This window comes from Amblyomma maculatum, chromosome 5, assembly GCF_055883805.1.
Source record: "Amblyomma maculatum isolate TAMU_Amacu chromosome 5, ASM5588380v1, whole genome shotgun sequence".
Lineage (NCBI taxonomy): Eukaryota > Metazoa > Arthropoda > Arachnida > Ixodida > Ixodidae > Amblyomma > Amblyomma maculatum.
Window position 1 is genome coordinate 126,132,756 of NC_139348.1, and position 18,534 is coordinate 126,151,289.

Below are 18,534 nucleotides of genomic sequence, written 5' to 3' on the forward strand. Positions count from 1 at the left end.
CTTTTCGATGGAAACATTTCGTAATGTTTAGTGTCGGCTGAACATTCACGGATGCAGGAAAATCCGCACACTGCCTATGTAAATCACTCCAAATAGGTTTTCTGTTGTCATTCGAGCGTACAAAATTGCACAATAAGGCTGAGGCTATGCTAAATGCTTAAAGAAAAGTTGCGTCTTTTAGCGGCTGAGTGTATGGCTGTAATTTCTACTTGCTTGTCTAACTTTAATGTTATGAAGCACAGCAAACTGCAAGCTTGTCTAGAGATGTTTTCAGCCAACCAGCACTGCAAATACGTGAAAAGGGTAGCCACAAAAAAATAATAATGGATTGTGCCGATCGACATGACGCTGTATTTGGGGAAAGCTGGTGCCTCCATTGAACTGGCGTCTCCGCAGCCTTTGCTACATTAATACACTACTTCCAAGAAGGAAACGATGTTGGTGCAACCAATGAGGAAACTGAGTTGGTAAATTGCCGTTGTACTTCTTTTCCGTTTGTAACGAGAGTGCTCACACCCCATGCTATGAGCACTAACCCTCACAGGCCGAAGGTATTGGGCTCATTCCCCCAGCGCCGATGGGTACCCATCGGCATTCTGACGAGCATAAATAGCATCATGTCCTGATGCTTCTTTGTCTTGGATGATATACATAAAAAGACAGGACGCACTCCACCAAATCGTGCAGACCACACACACTATCCATGGAGCTTTTCGTACTACCGATCAATACGGCACTGATGAATTACCCTTATTTATGTGGTTTTAGCTGATTTCTTATAACCACAACCAATCATCGAACAGGGAAGAAGTTATGATATACGGTGCAATGTTTTTCTTTTCAAAAACCATTTAGCTTCACATTTTACCTAACCGACACCTGATTGCACCTGACCTTTACCTTTCCTTGTTTGCGTTGTTGTTAACTTTGCTTGTTATCTGCTGAAAGGTGGTGTTGCCACAATGAATGGCTGCGTGAAACATCACAGAGAGAAGAAAAACCTGTGTTGTTCAGTTCCGTCATCATGCGCTTAAAAGTGGTGTCCTAATGACACATATCCTAACTCGAAATTGTTGCAGATTTTGTTCAGAAGCCAGTTCAATTTTTCTTCAAATACCCGTGCCATCTGCAGACGTCTAAGAATTTAAGTCATGGCATTTATGAAAACTTATTGCCTATAAGCTGTCAACGTACTCTGCGTTGTCCATAAGGACTGCATCAAGCTAAATCATTCAAGCTTGCTGCATACCAGGCTTACCAACAAATGCACCTACGGCAAAACGAGATTTTTTACCCCACAGTACATCCTGCAGAAATCAATATGCCACGCTGTCTTGGGAGCGAATATAAACACGCTGGGCTTTGGGTTATCCACACAATTGCGTGTATAACCCAAAGACCAGCGCGTATTTTTTTTTTCGTTGTTGTTTTAAAAATCTCCACCTGACAGCTTTGGCTATGGCGATGCATCAAGGCCCAAGACAAGGGCAACAAAACAAGCACTTGGCATGAAGGCTAAAGAAATGAAAGACACGAAGTTTACGAACAACAAATGTGCTTGGAGGCCGTGTTTCAGCGATGAGCTGGGCGAAGAGATCCCGCATTTTCGACGTCGGAGTCACTTCTCGTGTGGCTCCCGAAAATAAACGCGTGGCGTCGCCAGGCAAGAAAGAGCGAGACCTGCGAGACACGGCACACTCGTTCGAGTGCCAGGTTTTTGAAGCCGCCCCCTTGTTTTATATACCTTTGCCACGAAGTGGGTGGAGGAAAAGTGCACTGGGAGCTAGACTGACGGTGGGATGATTGCCTCGAAAACTTCGCCGGGTTTTATGCTGGGTGCCGATGCATACTGCATTGGCCCCTTTACGGTAGTGGGGTTTTCTCGATTCCGTGCCGGAAATTTACACATCATCCCTTTTCAGGCATCTAGTGATAAGTCGTGTGAGGAAATAAAAAAGGTATGAAAGACGCGTGAAAAGCTTAAATATATTAGGTACCTATAAATGTTTGCATCATATCGTATCGTTCATTAAGTTGGCTAAAGGTACTGCAAATTTTCTATCGACCAAATCAAGATCAACCAGTGTTTTGCTAACTTTCTTATCTATTACTGCTACGGTGCGTCTCTGAATATTTGAAACCCGACAAGTAGCAACATCAATGGCTAGTGCTCTTAGCGTCTACGTTAAATGCGAACAAGCAATCGATCATCTATTGGGTTGTCGACTATCTTCGCGGCAAGTGGTACCTGATACGTGTGCTCTACCATTACAGAGCCGTAGTTGCGCCATGACATTGTCCCCGCATGTAACTAGGGCTGTGTTCCATACGACTTGATCACCTGCACTACGTCAGCAGTAGTATAAAATTTATAACGAATATGTTTGAGTCTCTCTGACTCGGGTAAAGTCTACAGGTATATTCACGCAGGCTATCGCACCTGCACCGTTCATGGCACTGAGGCAGGCATGGGCGTGTAAACATCCAGTTTAAGGCTTGTCCACCCTCGTGTCAAGAACGCATAACTTTTTAACGTTCTTTACAACAAAAATGGCAACTGCCATGCCAATCTCTCCTAGAGTCTCTCCTACGCTTGTCAGTGCACAATTATCCGCCCCTCATTCCTCTAGGTCTACGGGCGATCTGTTCTAGCTTTCCCTGAGGCCAACTTTAGAACCCCAGCAAGGGTATCGGCTGCGAGTTGGTCGTCCTATGAGACAAAGAGATTGCGCCGTACAAGTAAACTATTTCATAAGTTGGGGCTGACTGAATAGGCCGTTACTTATGACGTTTCTTACTGCATTGCGTAAAACCAATTTTTCGCATAGCTTACTACACCCCACGTAGCTCGTGAAGAAGAACTCAACACCGATAGCCGGTTAGCGTAACGACAACACCAAGTGCTTAGGCAAGGGATATCGGCCCATCGCTTATGGACTCGTAAAACTGGAAACGTAGCGTGCCTTAGAGCGGCAAAACAATGCAAGAGAGGTGTGTGTGCGGTCAAGCGCATTCGCGACCATGACCACAATAGCATTGAGCACGCAGCCTATCCTCTCAGAGCAGCCAGCTCACCCGTAGCGCCTGCCTAGCCAGCTGCGTCTCGACGCAGCATGCCGCCGCAGTGCGCCTCTTTGTCTTTGCTCTTTCCTACATCCAGCATTTACCTCCTGCGCTTCGTCTGTTCTCCTTTGCTAGCGCTTTCTCTTTCTCCGCATCACTCCAATTTCTCTCACATCTCAACGGGCAGTGTTTGCGACCCGTATACGCGGATGCCTTATTATCGCGATCTGATATCGGGTGGAGTGAAGGCAACAATTTAGTTCTGCTGTGAACTCAAGCTCCGGTGTCTCCTGTCACTTGCTCTATCCCTATCCGCTTTGTTCAGTGCGTAAACAAGTTAAACACTAAGCGCATTTGGCTGCGGTTTTGGACAACGTAACGATGAACTGATATGAAACGTTTCGAGCTTTCCTTTCAGAGGTTACTAGGCTACCAGCGCAGCCTACTGTATTCCTTTTCCTGCAGTTAGCTATATAGTTAACCTCACGGGGCAACATGGTTTCACGTCATCCAACGTAATCTTAAATTTGGACATTCTCAGCTTTGAAATGCTCTGTGCAATAGCACCGGCTCATCGCCAGCAATACCGGCATTACTGGCGATACGAGGGAGCGCTACTTGTAAAAACAACTCTGCCCGAGAGGCGTTAGTGCCTTTGGCCGGCACATTTTGCTGACATTTGCGATGGTGCCACTTCCATCACATGCAGATGCGTGGTTGCTAACATAAATCTACAATTTGTTTTCACGTCAAAAGGCATTTTGTACTCTGCAATGCCCTACTAGATGAGCAGACGCCGTTTATGTTCTAGCTAATGCTAATTCCTGCTACTTGCAATGCCTTTGTGACATATGTAGGCGTCAGTTTAGGCCTCCTTTTCAGTTTAGGTTCCACTTCTTTTGGGCTTCTGTCGGGGGTAGTTTCAGCTAAGACATCCGAATGAGATTGTCGGGAACGCCACTCTCAAGTATGTGATGCTTCACATGTTTGAGACGTGGAACGTATTCCTCATCCGTGGCCTCACAAAACTTAACCACAGCTTTTGCAGTCAGTTATACTTCATATATGCACTTCTCGTTCAGTTGGCGATCGCAAGTGATATGGATAGGGCGCGACCCCATGCAATACATAAGGAGCCCCTCCACTAATACGCAAACAGACCTGCACGCCTGAACGGCGAACAGCAGCACGTGGTAGCGATGGTGTATGGTATGCGTTGAAAGTTGTGTAGTGAAGCTATATATACGTTTTTATTCCTGTAAAATGGCGATCATGAGTGGATTTGGGACTTTAAACACCCTAAAGTAAACCAAACCTAATGACGATCAGCTGAATACATAGAACGCCTGGCGTTATTTGACACAGCATATGCACGTTAAGCAAATGGTAGGGGTAACATTAAGAGATAGGAAGCGTGCAGAGTGGGTCAGAGAAATAACTCAAGTTACCGACATTCTAGTGGACATTAAGAAGAAGAAATGGACATGGGCAGGACATGTAGTGCGAAGAGAGGATAACCGATGGTCGCTTAGGGTAACAAACTGGATTCCAAGGGAAGGAAAGCGTAGCAGGGGGCGGCAGAAAGTTAGGTGGGCGGATGAAATTAAGAAGTTCGCAGGGGTCAAGTGGATGCAGCTAGCACAGAACCGGGTTAAGTGGAGAAATATGGGAGAGGCCTTCGCCCTGCAGTGGGTGTAGTCAGGCTGATGATGATGATGATGATGATGATGATGATGATAATGATGATGATGATGATGATGATGCATGTGAAACGTTTCTATTTTGCTGCAGTGGAAATAAGGCTAATGAAACGGGGAATTGAACATGAGAACTTGTAGTCAATAGTTGCATGCCCAAGCCACTGAGCCACCACGCCAGGTGAACCGAAAGAAAGCATTTTTGTTGTATACGCAAGAAAACCTATAACTTAGTTGGAAGCCCATCTTCTCGCTCCTAGAACGCTAACAGATTTCATTTTCTACTTAGCCCCGCAGAAGCGAATTACGCCAAATTCCACTGTTGTGATGAGCTTTTCTCAGGTGTCATACCAGCTTTGGAGTTTGCTGCAATCAGGCAGTTTTCGAATATCCGTTTGTGCACCAAGCACAGCGGGCTTTGCTTGTGCAATGGTTAGTGCGGTCCACTGTTCTACTATATAACGCACCTCGCACAGCATATGTAGTGTCCATAGTGCTGTCGCGGTAACCTTCGCGATTTTAATGGTCGGAGCTTATTCATTTTCATTGGCATCATACTATTACAAACCGCAGGGCCAATTGAAGAGCACGACGATGGCTCAGGTTAAAATATGTTGTACAGGACCTAACATATGCTTTTTTTTTTTTTATCAAGCAAACGGCGGGCATCAACATGCGGGTAATATTTGCGACGTCGCCAGTGCAGTGCTTTCTCGTAGAAATTACCCGCAGCGACACGACAAAAGTAATAAATTTTAAGCCAATTTGCACAGCAATGAAACGACGCGATGCCGTCAGATCCATGACGCGAATGATTAAGCTCGAAAAGACGTCTAGGCCAAAGGTCTTACAACAGAATACGTCAAAGCTGTTAAACAAATTCCGCAATGATAAAGACCAATTAACTGCCAAAGCAGATCCATAATTGAGCGCATGGCTATAACAACGTACTTGATATGCATCTGGTATAGTTCTATGTGTTCAGCTTTACCAGAAGTCATGCCACGTTTCCTGATATTCCTCCGCTTTTTGAAGCCTTGTGCATCGCATTTGAATACCGGTTAGACACTGCACCTCAGCGTTAGCAGAAACAAACCGCGCAGTATTATTGACTCGTAGTATCCATCTCGTATCGAACAGTTAACAGAGCCATAACGCTCGGCCCGTAACCTTAGGTTACGGGCTTAGGTTGCTTAGAGACTTAGGTTGCTCGGCAGTGAACAGTAGGACCCCGGATTATGGGACGTATGCTAATCATATGCAAGGAACAGAGGGGGTATAACTGCGGCTGATCCGCGGAAGTGGCACAGTTATGTATAACACGTCAACTAGCGAGAATTCTTAGAGTTGTGAAGGAATGAGCTGTGTTGCATTTTTCGCCGCAAGCTATCCGTGTTAACACGTCGCGAAGTTACACTTCAAGCCGAGGCCGCGACCGCGAATACGGTCCCTGCGCGCGAGGCTCCGCGACCGCGTCTCTCCTCGAGCAGCACACAGGCCTTGGTTTTTAAAGGGGCTCTGACGACAGCCGGCACGTGTGAAAAAAAAAAAAAAAGAAAAAAAGAAACTGAAAGAGAAAACAAAAAGAGAGAAACGGAGGAAGTGCCCAGAAGAGCGTGAAAAATATTTTCGGCACGAAGCTTCGGCGCGATCCCGACGCAAATGGGTTCCGCGGTCGCTGGAAACGAGACCGGCTCCCTCTGCCTTCCATGCTGGATCAGTGATAAACAGTCTTGTTTTTGCAACTGTCGCCGAAGCCAGTTTTCGGAGGGTAGCTGATGCCACGGGCGAAAGGCAGGGAGTGTAGAGAGACATCGAGCGCGATACAAGCCCCTCTGACGTCTTCCACAGCGTAGACATGTAAATTACTCGCTCTAGCGGAATCTTAACTAATCAGAAAATGCTTCTGTTTTGAAAATCCAGTGATCCGCTAGCTAGTGGCCTCTGCCCTCCTAGCGGAAATTCGGTAATCAAAAACCGTGCGAAACAAAAACGCCACAGGAAGCAAGCAAGCGTTCGCGTCCTTGGTCGTGTTGTAACCGCGCTTCTGTCCTGAATAAATTGCACCACTTTGCGCAAAGTTTATCTTTAATTAACCATTCATTGTTGCTCTACTGCATCTTATGAGAAATATGGTGCTTACATACTGCAATCCCATTTTTCAACAAACGGCTCAAATAATTTTCAAGGACTCGTTTTCGTTTTCACATTTAGTTGTTGCGGAGGGCCTCGGAAGCCACCGGACTAGAAATGGTGCTCTTGATAATTTATTGCACATTTTGTTTCTTTGCGTTGTTCCTGTTATTTTCCCCGGGGTCGTAGCGGAATGAGTTGATTAATAAAAACTCGATAGTGCACACGCAGTCATAGAACAGTGATTGATTCACTGCTTCATCGCCTGGTGCGACTCACAAAGCCTACACGAGTCAGGTTTACTCAAAAGGCGATGGACTAACAGATGCAGAATTGTTGCTTTTAGTGAGCAAGAATTGAAGTGGCCTTTTGCACTCTCTTCTCACTGCACCTAGAGCATGGAGAAACTGAAAATGAATCTCTTGGCAATATTCAGCATTGCAATCAATTATTAAATGCACAAATGCTTGTCATGAGCATGAGCGCATGATTGCTTTTGTGCACTCTGTCTGAATTGTTTTTTTTTTTTTTTTTTAGTGTGATCACTCTCAAGTCTCTAATGCTCCGCTTGCCTTCCGCGTCCGGGGCATCAGCTACGAGTTTTATTGTCACAAAGCCTCAAAATATCTGCGTCTATTAAGATGAAAGCCTCAAATATGTGTTTCGTGGCCATGTTGTCAGGTACTAAAAAAAGAAAGATTGAAAATGAAAACAAACTCAACGATTTGTGCAGTAGGATTCGAACCACCATCATTCTCCACTGCAGCCCAGTGCGCTAACCCCTTCCCTGCATTGATTTTTTTATGTTGTTATAGTCTTCACCGAATTTCCTTTATTGCACTCGAAATAGGCAGTATACACCAAAAATATGATAACTCCCTACATCCTATTGCCTATTTCGCATACGCTGTTAAGGTGCTGTTGGGAGGTACAGAAAAACGGAGTGCGCCGCTCAAGGGAGTCAGCAGTGCTGAAGGGGTGTTCTGAAAAAGGGCGATGGAGACAGTTGGAGATTTGAAGGAAAAGTTAATGGCGGCGCTAGAGGTCGATGAGGAAAAAGAAAATAGCGGTGCTCCGCGGTAGAGCGTCCTGCTGGTCCACCGCTAGAGCAAGATGTCAATGGCAGGGCTCGTATGGCTGTCTATTGTTGTTGTTGTAGTGGTTATTTATTGTATGTACAAAAGGAAAGAAAAGATGTTTGCCAGCCCCGGTATCTGCTATCTGAAGCACCTGAACTGGGGCGGCGGAAATAAAGGGATAGCGAGGAGAAGGTAGAGGAAATCAAAGAGGTGAGTGATAGGGAGAAAGAAAAGAGTAGGTAAAAATAAAAGAAATATATACACTATGGTACAGTATACAGTAGTTTGCTTGAGGCCCACCCGCAAATGTCTTAGGTCACTAAATACTCGGCACATCAGGCGGGCCTCCGCAATAGCTCCACGTCCAGGCAACTGTTCACTACGCACGCACTTGCACACTGCGTGCGTAGCGAACAGTTGCCTGGATAGAAACGGCGGAATTAAGCACGCTAGCAGCACCGTCTTGTATACGTCATCGCGCGGGCTCAGAGATTCATTCCACGTCGCTATTTGTGACGATTCAGTAAGCCCTATAGTCGTGGTCACGGAAGGCCACGAAATTGTTCCATGGCGCAAGAGATTAGAGCATCTCAATACGCCATTCAATGTAACCGCCATTGGAAATTGGCGCGGAAGATGTGTGCTGTGATGACTTGGGCGTTATAGAATGCGAAAAAAAAAAGTACAAAACGTTTAACGAAGCATTCAACTAGGCTTTCGCTTTCTTAGAAACGTTTAAACATGCCCCGTAATTTGTTCCCATATGAAGCTTTGAACAGCTGCTTACACTCTGTGAATACACAATAAAATTTCGGTTGGGCCTAGTTGGTTCATGATTTTGCATGGAAGTGTAAAGTGCAAACAGTAGACAATCCACACAGAAGGCGCAGAGAAGACAAGGACAGGCGCTAACTAACAACTACTATATTCTTCATGGCAACAACGCATATATAGACCTCAGCCTGGTCTATATATGCCTATATAGACCAGCGCATATATAAAATCAGCGTGGTCACCAAACTTTCGAAGCACGTGTAGGCATGTATGCGTTAGGTAAAAAACACTGACTGTAAGTTTGATACAAATCTGTAAAGCAAAACAACTGACCGCAAACGCAAAATTGAGAGTAAGATATCTATGCGTGACACAAGAGTTTGTGCAGAGAAACAAGTGGCCATTGATCTTGGCAGCACTAGGGGCGCCCCTGGTGCCTTGAGAGTTTTTTACGCTCTGGAATAAAGCCACTCTTTGATCTTTATAGAATGATTTATCAAAAAGGAATCTAACGAAAACAACGCTATTTATCTGCGAATACTTATGTAAAAGATTCTGTTTATTAAATATGCATAATTTTGCACTTAAGACAGCACTGTTTAAGACAGCTTGATTAGTATTCGTCGGTAATGAGGAATCGCGCACTCCTGATTCGGCCGCTGCTGCGAGTTGCACATGTAAAACATTTTTACAGACCCCTCTGAGGCAGTGTAGTGTGCATACCATACGCAATAAATGACGCGCGATGTCACCAACCCAGCATGTTCATTCATATATGCATCATGGGCCTTAAGCGAATACATATATTTGCAACCATTATCGAAAGTTCAACGCCAAAATGAGGCGTCATGTCCATTTCCTTAGAGCCATTTTTAAAAGTAAACAGCTCATATCGCGTTCAGATATTATTGTAGGCCTACAATCGATAGACTTGGTAGGCAGAGGAAGCACTAGCCTCAGAAGCGTAACAGTCAAACATTTCATGAGCACTGCTCCTTGGTTTTCGCCACTTCATGTTCATTCTGCCGATGGTTACGCTGGTTACGAGGGACAACGACGACAGCGACGACGCGAAACGCAAGAACGGGCGCTAAAGAGCTGCGTTCTAAAAAATAACCGCTCACCCTCAATGTTGCTCAAATGGATTGCTAAAATAGTTAATTTATTATTGAGAGCTTTAAAAGGTAGAGCATATACTACGTCTCACGGTTAACATACGTACATTCAATAGTAAGCAAATAGGCCCTAGAGTGGGGTTGCTCGAAAGTGAGACATGAAAATTCTCATGTCGTTCCTGTCACTCTAAAAAAAAAAAAAATTAAAGCACGACTACGGTACACTCTAACGCGAAATCTGAGCGCTGCTATTTGAGAATATTTTCTTTATATTGAGACAAAAAATTCTAAAGATGCTTGCACGTATGCATGTGCAGTAAAGCACTAATTATTTTTATCGCGAGCCAAAGAGAATTTCTTAAAATAAATTCAGTTACATCAGCAATGGTACCAACGGCGACGGGAACGCTGCTTAACCACCAACAGACACATAAGAGTCTCACTATAAAAATCAAATTCTAAATATATTCGCCGATAACTATTCCGGCCCATTGCAAGAGTATCTGCCTAGGAGATTAGTTAAATGATGATTTTTCCTTTTATTATCTCAATTCGCAGATCACTGAACACAAACGATACCCTGTGGATATTTCATTCATTTTATATCTTCAAAAACATGATGTGCTGTCTCAAAGGTTGTAGCACTTCATTGATAACAGTAGCCCGTTTAGGTCGCAAAAGCTTTCGGCAGTAGATAATCACATTATAATTTGTTTAGTTCCAAGTAACTGGTGCAAATTCCTCAGATAAAAAGTGAATGTAAGCACAGTAACGAGCGTCGCCGTCCAATTAAAATGGCGGAAAGTGTATACAGAGCATTAGCGTCATTTTATGAACTGCTGCGCACAATTACAGGCGCTCTTAAAACAGCTCCAGACTAGTATTTACTTCCGGTCGACAGTGCAATAATTATTCACCTCAATACCTGTTCCGAGCATTGAGCAATGGCACGCCCGAATGCCAATTGAATGAATACAAATCCTCCTTATGTTGATGATAAGATGGAGCGGCGCCAGCATAGCCTTGCATTCCTAATCCATGTGTATAGCTGTGCGACAGGCGCCATCTTTGAAGCAAAATTATAACCTAAGCTCTTATCTACTCCACCATACATATGAACGCATCACCATATGAAGCGCAGTAAACGCACAGGGAAGCACAGTAAACGAAGAGTTGTCTGGGTCAGTTTTTATTACACACACAATACAAGCAAGGGGGACAGGTCTTGTGTTTTGAGCTAAATTTCCCCATAATACTATGCATCGCTCAGCGCAGCCACAAATTTGACTTCGGTTCTTTATCTGTATGCTGTGTTTGGCCCTGGTTAGTATGTGCAACAAGAGATTAATTCGCGCATCAGCGTTCGTGGAGTGCGCTCGCCCATCTCCCCTTTTCTTCGCACTGATACCATGCCTCTTCATATACACTAATACATCAAATAGGTGAAGTTTATAGTTGAAATGAATAGATATATGTTCAAATATGCGCATAGAGGACGCAAATTCATTGTATCACTTAAAGCTGGTAAATATGACATGAAGAAATTACTTCCTTGTATTGCGGACAGGTTTTAAGACCGCTTTCTCAGGCACTTGGTTTGCACAAAAAAGGGCAGTTCGGCTGTCCCGCAAAAGGGCGCAAGAGACAAGAAAGTCCCACTGTAGATGAGGTGGTTCAGTCACGGAAGAAGCGGGAGCAGCCCTCCCCAGAGGCCAGGCGTAAGTTACATAAGTGGAGCTGCCGCGTCGTGCGTGAGACGTCGGTGCCAAAGGAAGCTCGACCAGAGCCAACTGTGCCACCCGGGATCTGCCGGCCCGGGATTACGACCCAGTGGGGTCAGCGCTCTAGTACCTCTAGTATGGTACTTTTTTGTCAAATAAAATCTCCGGCATTCGGTGGACAGCAGCCGCCTTTTCTGGATGACCGGACAACACAATGAAACCTTCGTTTCGCGACATTGGCCAGTAGGGAAGATTTTATCCCAACTAAACAATGTCGAAGATCGTATTTCCGATCTTTATGCAACCGCCTCCACTTTCTCGAATTTTTGTGTCATCTAGTGCATGTATTATCGACAAATTCCTGATGACATAAGTGATTATGCACCTGTGCCTTTAACTCTCCGTTCTTCAGCAGAATTAGGTTCAACCTTAATTCACGACTGTTCGCTATGTCTAGCTGTCCATATGCATGAAAATGGTTTTATTCATTCGAGTGACGTTTTCTTCTGGTAACTGTCAGAAAGCTGCAGGGAGGCTAAGGCAGCGAATTGGTTTCGCTTCGGGAATTCAGCTAGCGTGCACGGTCACCAAGCGGTCAGCGTCCACTGAGATTCCCTTGCCGGAGGAGTTTGGCCGCCGGGTTGACAGCCTAGCGGCCTTGTCCCGCCGCCGCCGCCGGCTATTTTGGCGAAGCGCCTCGGGCGCCCTGGTCCAAAAATGGAGGGCCCGTGGCCGCGGCGCGCCGGGCTTTGTATGGGGAGGGGGGGATGCCGAGGGGGAAATCGCAGCGTCCAATGGCGCGCCCCTCTCTGGTTTCGGGGGCTGGCGCGGGCGACGGGCTCGCTTAAAAACCGACTGCCGTCCGGAACGGCCCCCACAGCTGAGCTTTTCCAACGTAAGTGCCCCTGTGCCTCCTCATCGCATCTGGATACGCCGCTGACGACGGTGCCACCGTGGGCTGCTGCGATCTTGCGATCGGGATTGTGCCCTAGGCCAGGTAAGGCCTCGCCTCCTCCGGTGCCCGCCACAGGCTCTCCGCCGCCATCCGAGGACAGCGTCTGGTTCGATACGGATTACGATAGTGCATCTCGGATATCTTCCCCCTGTTTGCGTACGTGAGCCGTCAGCAGTTTGAGATAACGTGCCTGTTAGTCCTTGATTATCGTTAAGGCAGTCGCATCGTGAGGCTTGTAAGTCAAGAGGGCATTAGTGCAAAACGTGAGCTTAATGGTGATTTCGAGGGCTTCCGCATTTCTTAAGGCTTAAGCCTGCACTGTGCTCTTGAGAGTTTTCAGCGGGGTGACTTTCAGGCGACCTTTGACGAGAAGTGCTATTGTTAACGGTTCTCAATGAAGTAATTGGGCTCTCCAGGGGTTCCAATCAATACAGCTGCATTCAAAAGTATACCTGAACGCAACCACACGAAAATCAGTGAGCTGATGCCAGTTTTAAGATGCCTAAGAATCTATATCTTAGGGGACTCCGCGAAATCAATATGGCGCCGGTGTGGTAATTGTAACCTTCACTAGTTTTCAAGGTAACCGATGGAAGCCATTGTGGTCATATAGCTTACCAGCATATCATATCGTAATTCTCAAGTTAAGCACAGCCGCGTCTTTTTAACATAAAGTGTTTACCCTTTTAAGGGCATCGTTCCTAAATAGAGCACATATCGAAGGCAATGACCATTCTTTCCCTCTATTGTTATACGCTGTTACAGGAAAGGTAGTTCACAGGCAGTCGCTTCAACAGAGAAAATGTAAATTAAACCTAACGATAAAAGGAATCGTTTCTGCGCCTTTTTATATTATCGCTCTTATCAAGTCCGCTTAGCATAATGACGCTATCAGATATGGAATGCTACCCGAAGCTGTTCTCTTTTCACGCTCCTATGTGAACAGGAGGGATAAGCCGGACATAAAAAGGATAGTTGCTAGCATAATAAATTGTCCAAAAGCGCATCTCTGAGGAAGCGTTTTCAGCTCAGCTTTTTTTTTTTCTGTCATGAACACAATTCGTAAGAGTATTTCTAGCTGTCTTTTGCATCGCTTTTTTTATATATAAAGGCATTTTTTTCTCAGCGATATAGGCAGCTCGATTTACGTAAGATGTTGAAAAAAAAAGAACAACACGCAAGAAGTGCACTCGCAGGCATAATTAATCACAAAAAGGCGCAGTTGTATCGTTCTTCCCATGCTCCGGAGTATTTGGCCAGCTTACAGATGACGACAAAGGAAGTCGTATGGACATGAAAACTACTTTCTCTTTCATGTATGCTCTACCCGCAGGTACAGCAACGTTACATTTTCGGACAAGTCGTGTTTATCTGCAAGCAGTCTTTGAACGAGTCTTCTCTTTCTCGTAGCACTGAGCAGCGTGAGACATTTGTCGACTGCGTACAGAATGCACAAAATCGCGGTGGTTTTTCCAGCCTTTGCTCTCCTCTAATTTAAAGCGAATGCAGTGCAAGGCCATAAATATAAAAGCAATACGATCGCTGAGTAGAGTACGGTAAGAATTAAACCTAATTAATTACGGTCGGAGTCAGCAACCACGTATTTTTTTTTTCTTCGTATGAGCAAAGGGGATATTTAGCACGGGATTTTCTACTGATTTCTGGTCATGTAACATGACGTCGAGGAAAATGTTCATTTGATTACTCCATGAACGTGCCAAAAAGTTCAATGCAGGCTAAATAAGAATACAGAATAGATGATCAGGTCATTCATCCCACGAAATTAGCAGAAAGTCAGCTTGAGCGCAGTTTGTGAAACGTTAAGGGCGACAAGCTTACTTTGGTTAGTAATGCAATATTTTGTTTACCGTCATAACTTCGACAACTGGATACAGGCACCGAACGAGCAGACCAGAACTCAAGACACAAAATTTAAATCATTCGCTGTCACATTTCTAACACCTTTTGCAACAATGGGCTTGGCGTCCAGTGTAGAGCCTGCGGCGCCGGATGTTGTGAGGGGGCGTGGCCACCCTGGTGTCGCAAGATTGAGTCCCCGGTGTTGTGTACCGCTTGTGTTGTGTGCACGTTGTTCGCCTCGCTTCTTATTTGCGCGTTAATGAGAAAATGCAGTACATGAGGCAGCCGAAATCGTAGAAAATATCCTAGCTTAATTTGAGGGTGTGATGTTGTCCAGGATAGAAACGAAGTCACAATTACATTCGATACTTTGTTCATAATGCAGCTGTTAAACTTCCAGCCAGTAAAAAGTCTTATGCGGAAGGTCTCTGTACGTTTTGGCAGATATCAGGTTATCACCTTGTATGTAAGCACTGTTCACGCGTTGAGGAAGTGGAAGGCGGAGGTTTAAGTAACGGCAGACCCTTTAAATCTGGTAGAAGGTGACAGGCCTTCTCACTTAAATGTGTTGCTTTTCTTACTTAAAGCCCATTATGTGGTACCGGGATTTGTAATACGAGCAGACGACTGAAAGCTTAGTGGAGGGATTGCAATACTGTAGACTGGGAACAGCGGCCGGGATCGAGACTCCGTTTTTGCATAGGCTGCTTCAACCCCGCCTTCCATCATTACTATTTCTCTAGTGAGGCTAATTTAAAGAAGCTATCGTCATGCGGAACGGAAACAAGAACTTCGAATTCATAGTGGCTCTATCTCCTGCTAATACAGCATTCCCAAACTGTGTAAGCTGTGAAAGCAGAACAAGCTTAAACCTAGTTAGTGGCACCAAAGCGTGCTCAGTAACCGATGTTGAACCTCTCCGGTCATAACTCAACTGCATAACGTCGCGTAGCGGTAAGTTTTAGCCAGGTGTGATGACGTGTTCGCTCCTTGTCCTCGCAGGCAGGAAGGCTTGCTGAAGCGGCACACGCCGGCCGACTCCTCTCCGAAAGAAGCCCCCCACGAAAGAAGCGATGGCCGAGGACCCCGATCCCACTGAGTACCTGTACGTGTCTCTTGAGACCAAGCGCAAGGACCAGACGAAGCCTTACGATGGCAAGAAGATGGTCTGGGTGCCCGACGAAAAGGAGGGCTTCGTCCTGGGCAACATCAGCTCTACCAAGGGCGACATGGTCACCGTCGACTGCCCCGGCGGAGAGGTAGGAGCCGATCACCACACAACCGCTCTCTTTTGTTGTTGTTCTATTACACTACCTTTCATCGAGAAATGACAGAAGGATTTTTCTAGATTAACTGATGGGAGCTTATCTTCAAATTATGTTGTCTCGCTATAGCTTTCTGAACGGCCAAATTGACCTGCTCAGGATTCAGCGGTCAAGACGTTACTTTATTGTTGGCATCAAACAGAATGCCTTAAAAAGGCAACAAAATCTAGAAGGGTTTAGAAGAGTCCTTATGGAGTGCGTCAAAAACAAAGGCATTACATTTCAAGCACAAACCTGTCAGATTATGTAAACGCGCCCACTGCATCAACAATGCCTTTTGCTAGAGAGGCGAATAGATCTCTATTTTCAGCGTGTTAATTATTTGTATGACGGCTAAAAGAATGAAAACAGTTCGCAAAACTAACGACTTCATGTGAAGCAGATTTGTTTTCTAAATGTCGAATCCATAACGGTTAATGAAAACCGGTCAGCACCTGGATGGTAAAGGTTCATTTTTCCGTAAAGTCAGCAGATTAACCCTTAGACTGATATTGCCACGAAAGAAACTTTCCTGAAAGCTTTAGTCTGCGTATAAGGAAAAGGGAAAGCAAAATCGTTTCATACTAGTGCCCATGGTTGTGTCTATATCAAGAAATTTATCCTAACTTCAACAGAGAGAAAGGCCATATAATCTGAAAAATAAAATATAAGATGAGTGTTAAAAGAGCTGACAAAAATACAAAAAAAAAAGTGAAGTATGGTGAAATCTAGCTCGCAACAGTGAAGCGTTTTTTGTTGTCTTTGTGTTTGTGTGCTTAGTGCTGACGACGTGTATCAATGAGTGCGTGAAAGTTTGTTTCCTTTGTTCTCTTTGAGGAGTTATTATGTTGCCTATGTATACCTCCCGACATTACAGAACGCAATGATGAATGACATGTTCGAGCAAAACATAATTTGGCACCTTCAGCAGAAGCAGCCAGCAACATTCATAATGCGTAAATGCGATCGACAGTTGTAACTCGCGTACACGTTTATCACCGGTCGCCAATCACACTGACATTGCTCACAGCCCGTCAAGAAAGAGCAAGCCGACACCCAGAACAGCGCATGCAATATTCATCTATTAGACATGCTGTTCTGTTTCTCGTCTTATTCTTGTTGTTTTCAGGCTGCAGGAACGAACTAGAAATACAATCCAGTCAAAAGCGATTGTTTTCAAAACAAGATATGTACAATTAGCCCACCAGGAATGTCATCCGGTAAACTTTTTCTTTTCATGAAAGCATTAACAGTTTGTCGACGGGCTCAACGATTCAATAAATCAGCGTGAACACACGTCTCTAAAAAGCGCATTGAAACTCGATAAATTCCAATCAACATATCCACAAACATTAAACCGTAGCTTTAATTTGGAGGTGTCCTGTTCAGCGAGCTCGATGAGTGCCCATGCTGACGTGAGTTGGACGCGTTCTCTTCCCCCTGGCGTACAGTCAGGCGGTTCTCTTCCGCCCGCGCTGCCACATGCGGCGGTGGCCAAAAACGTACTACTCAGGGTCCCAAGCCGTGGCCGCCCAAGTGGCCGGACCGAGTGCGGCTTTAAATGGGCTTGCCGGAACCCTAGCCTCTACCCGTGTGACGTCATCGGGCCGCGGGGCGCCCTATTTCGGGGCGGCGCGGGGCGACGGCGGAGAGCGCGCGTATTTCGGGCTCATTCCAGCGCGGCTGCCCGCCACGCACGGTGTGTGTGCGCGCAAGACGAGCTCACTCGCGCCTACACGCCCCCTGCGCCGAAGGCAGCTGCAAAAAAACATTCTTGGCTTGTATTCGCGAGCTTAAGTAGCGAGAGAGCAGAGCTCCGCCGACGTCCCTTGCTACCTGGATTCTGAACTGCACGCGCGGTTCGAATTGGAGACCGGAAGAGCAGGCTCGCATATATGGCGAGCAGTCACGTCAGCACGGGGAGCTTTTCGTGCGGGAGAAGAGACGGCTATGAAAATAAACGAGATAGATTATTTGGCTGCTTGTAACCAGCGTTAGAAGCGTCTGGAAGTTAAGACGGAGCAAGAAAATAACGAAAAGCAGTGTAGGAATGCGAGAGAACGTGCACACGTTATAGTAAGCAGCCAAAATGCACATGAAAAAAAAAAAGGGGATCACCGACCAGCATTCCCGAGGCAAATCCGCAAATATGTGCGTTAGACTATTGCGGTGCGGTTTGGTTTCTTTTCTGGCAAACCGACGTGCGAGGCATGGGTTAGACGTGTCCCGAGCAAGCCGCAAACACAAAATAAGTAACGTTGATTTTCTTCACGATCGTGACGTATGGAAAGCAATATATAATAACATTGCCCCATGGACTCGACCTCGCGCACAACTTTTAACCCGTGCGAGGCGCCTTGTTCCTTCCACAGCGCGTCTTGAAGAAGGAGCTCCTTCAGCAGGTCAACCCGCCAAAGTTCGAGAAGTGCGATGACATGGCGTCTCTCACCTACCTCAACGACGCATCAGTGTTGCACAACCTCAAAGAGCGATACTACACTAACCTCATCTACGTAAGTGCGGAGGCCGCCTTCGCACCGCAACGCTTCGCCGCCGTGTGGTGTCGCCGTCCGTGTGGTGATCGTGGTTGAAGTTTGTTTCTTTTTGGTTTCGCAAACAAAACATCGCTCCTGGCGCCGCGTAGCCGCCGCACAAGCACCACTAACCGAGTGTGATCTTCGCAGAAATGCCGGCATCGACGAAGACTGTACACACTGACAGTCGCTCGCTGTCGACGCCTTTATACCCGACGGCGCACACGTTCGCTGCCGTGTATATCGCTGCTCACGCCGATTTTGCCGCTCATTACAATTTTTCTTTCTGTTTTTGCTCC

The 18,534-nt window shown here is 45.8% G+C and overlaps 1 protein-coding gene across 13 annotated transcripts in view; it reads left to right on the forward strand.

The window, feature by feature from the left end:
* The first annotated feature begins 12,400 nt into the window (after positions 1 to 12,400).
* Mhc (myosin heavy chain) overlaps positions 12,401 to 18,534 on the forward strand; it is a 43,070-nt gene continuing 36,936 nt past the window's right edge. For 7 of the 13 annotated variants that reach the window (XM_084604267.1, XM_084604264.1, XM_084604271.1 and 4 more), the window contains exons 1-3: positions 12,401 to 12,477; positions 15,400 to 15,656; positions 18,074 to 18,214. In XM_084604267.1, coding sequence (XP_084460393.1) covers positions 15,471 to 15,656; positions 18,074 to 18,214 — 327 coding nt within the window. In that variant the 5' untranslated portion in view covers positions 12,401 to 12,477; positions 15,400 to 15,470. Of the gene's footprint in view, positions 12,580 to 15,399; positions 15,657 to 18,073; positions 18,215 to 18,405; positions 18,409 to 18,534 lie in introns of all 13 variants that reach the window. The other 6 variants (XM_084604266.1, XM_084604269.1, XM_084604262.1 and 3 more) reach the window with 3 other exon arrangements.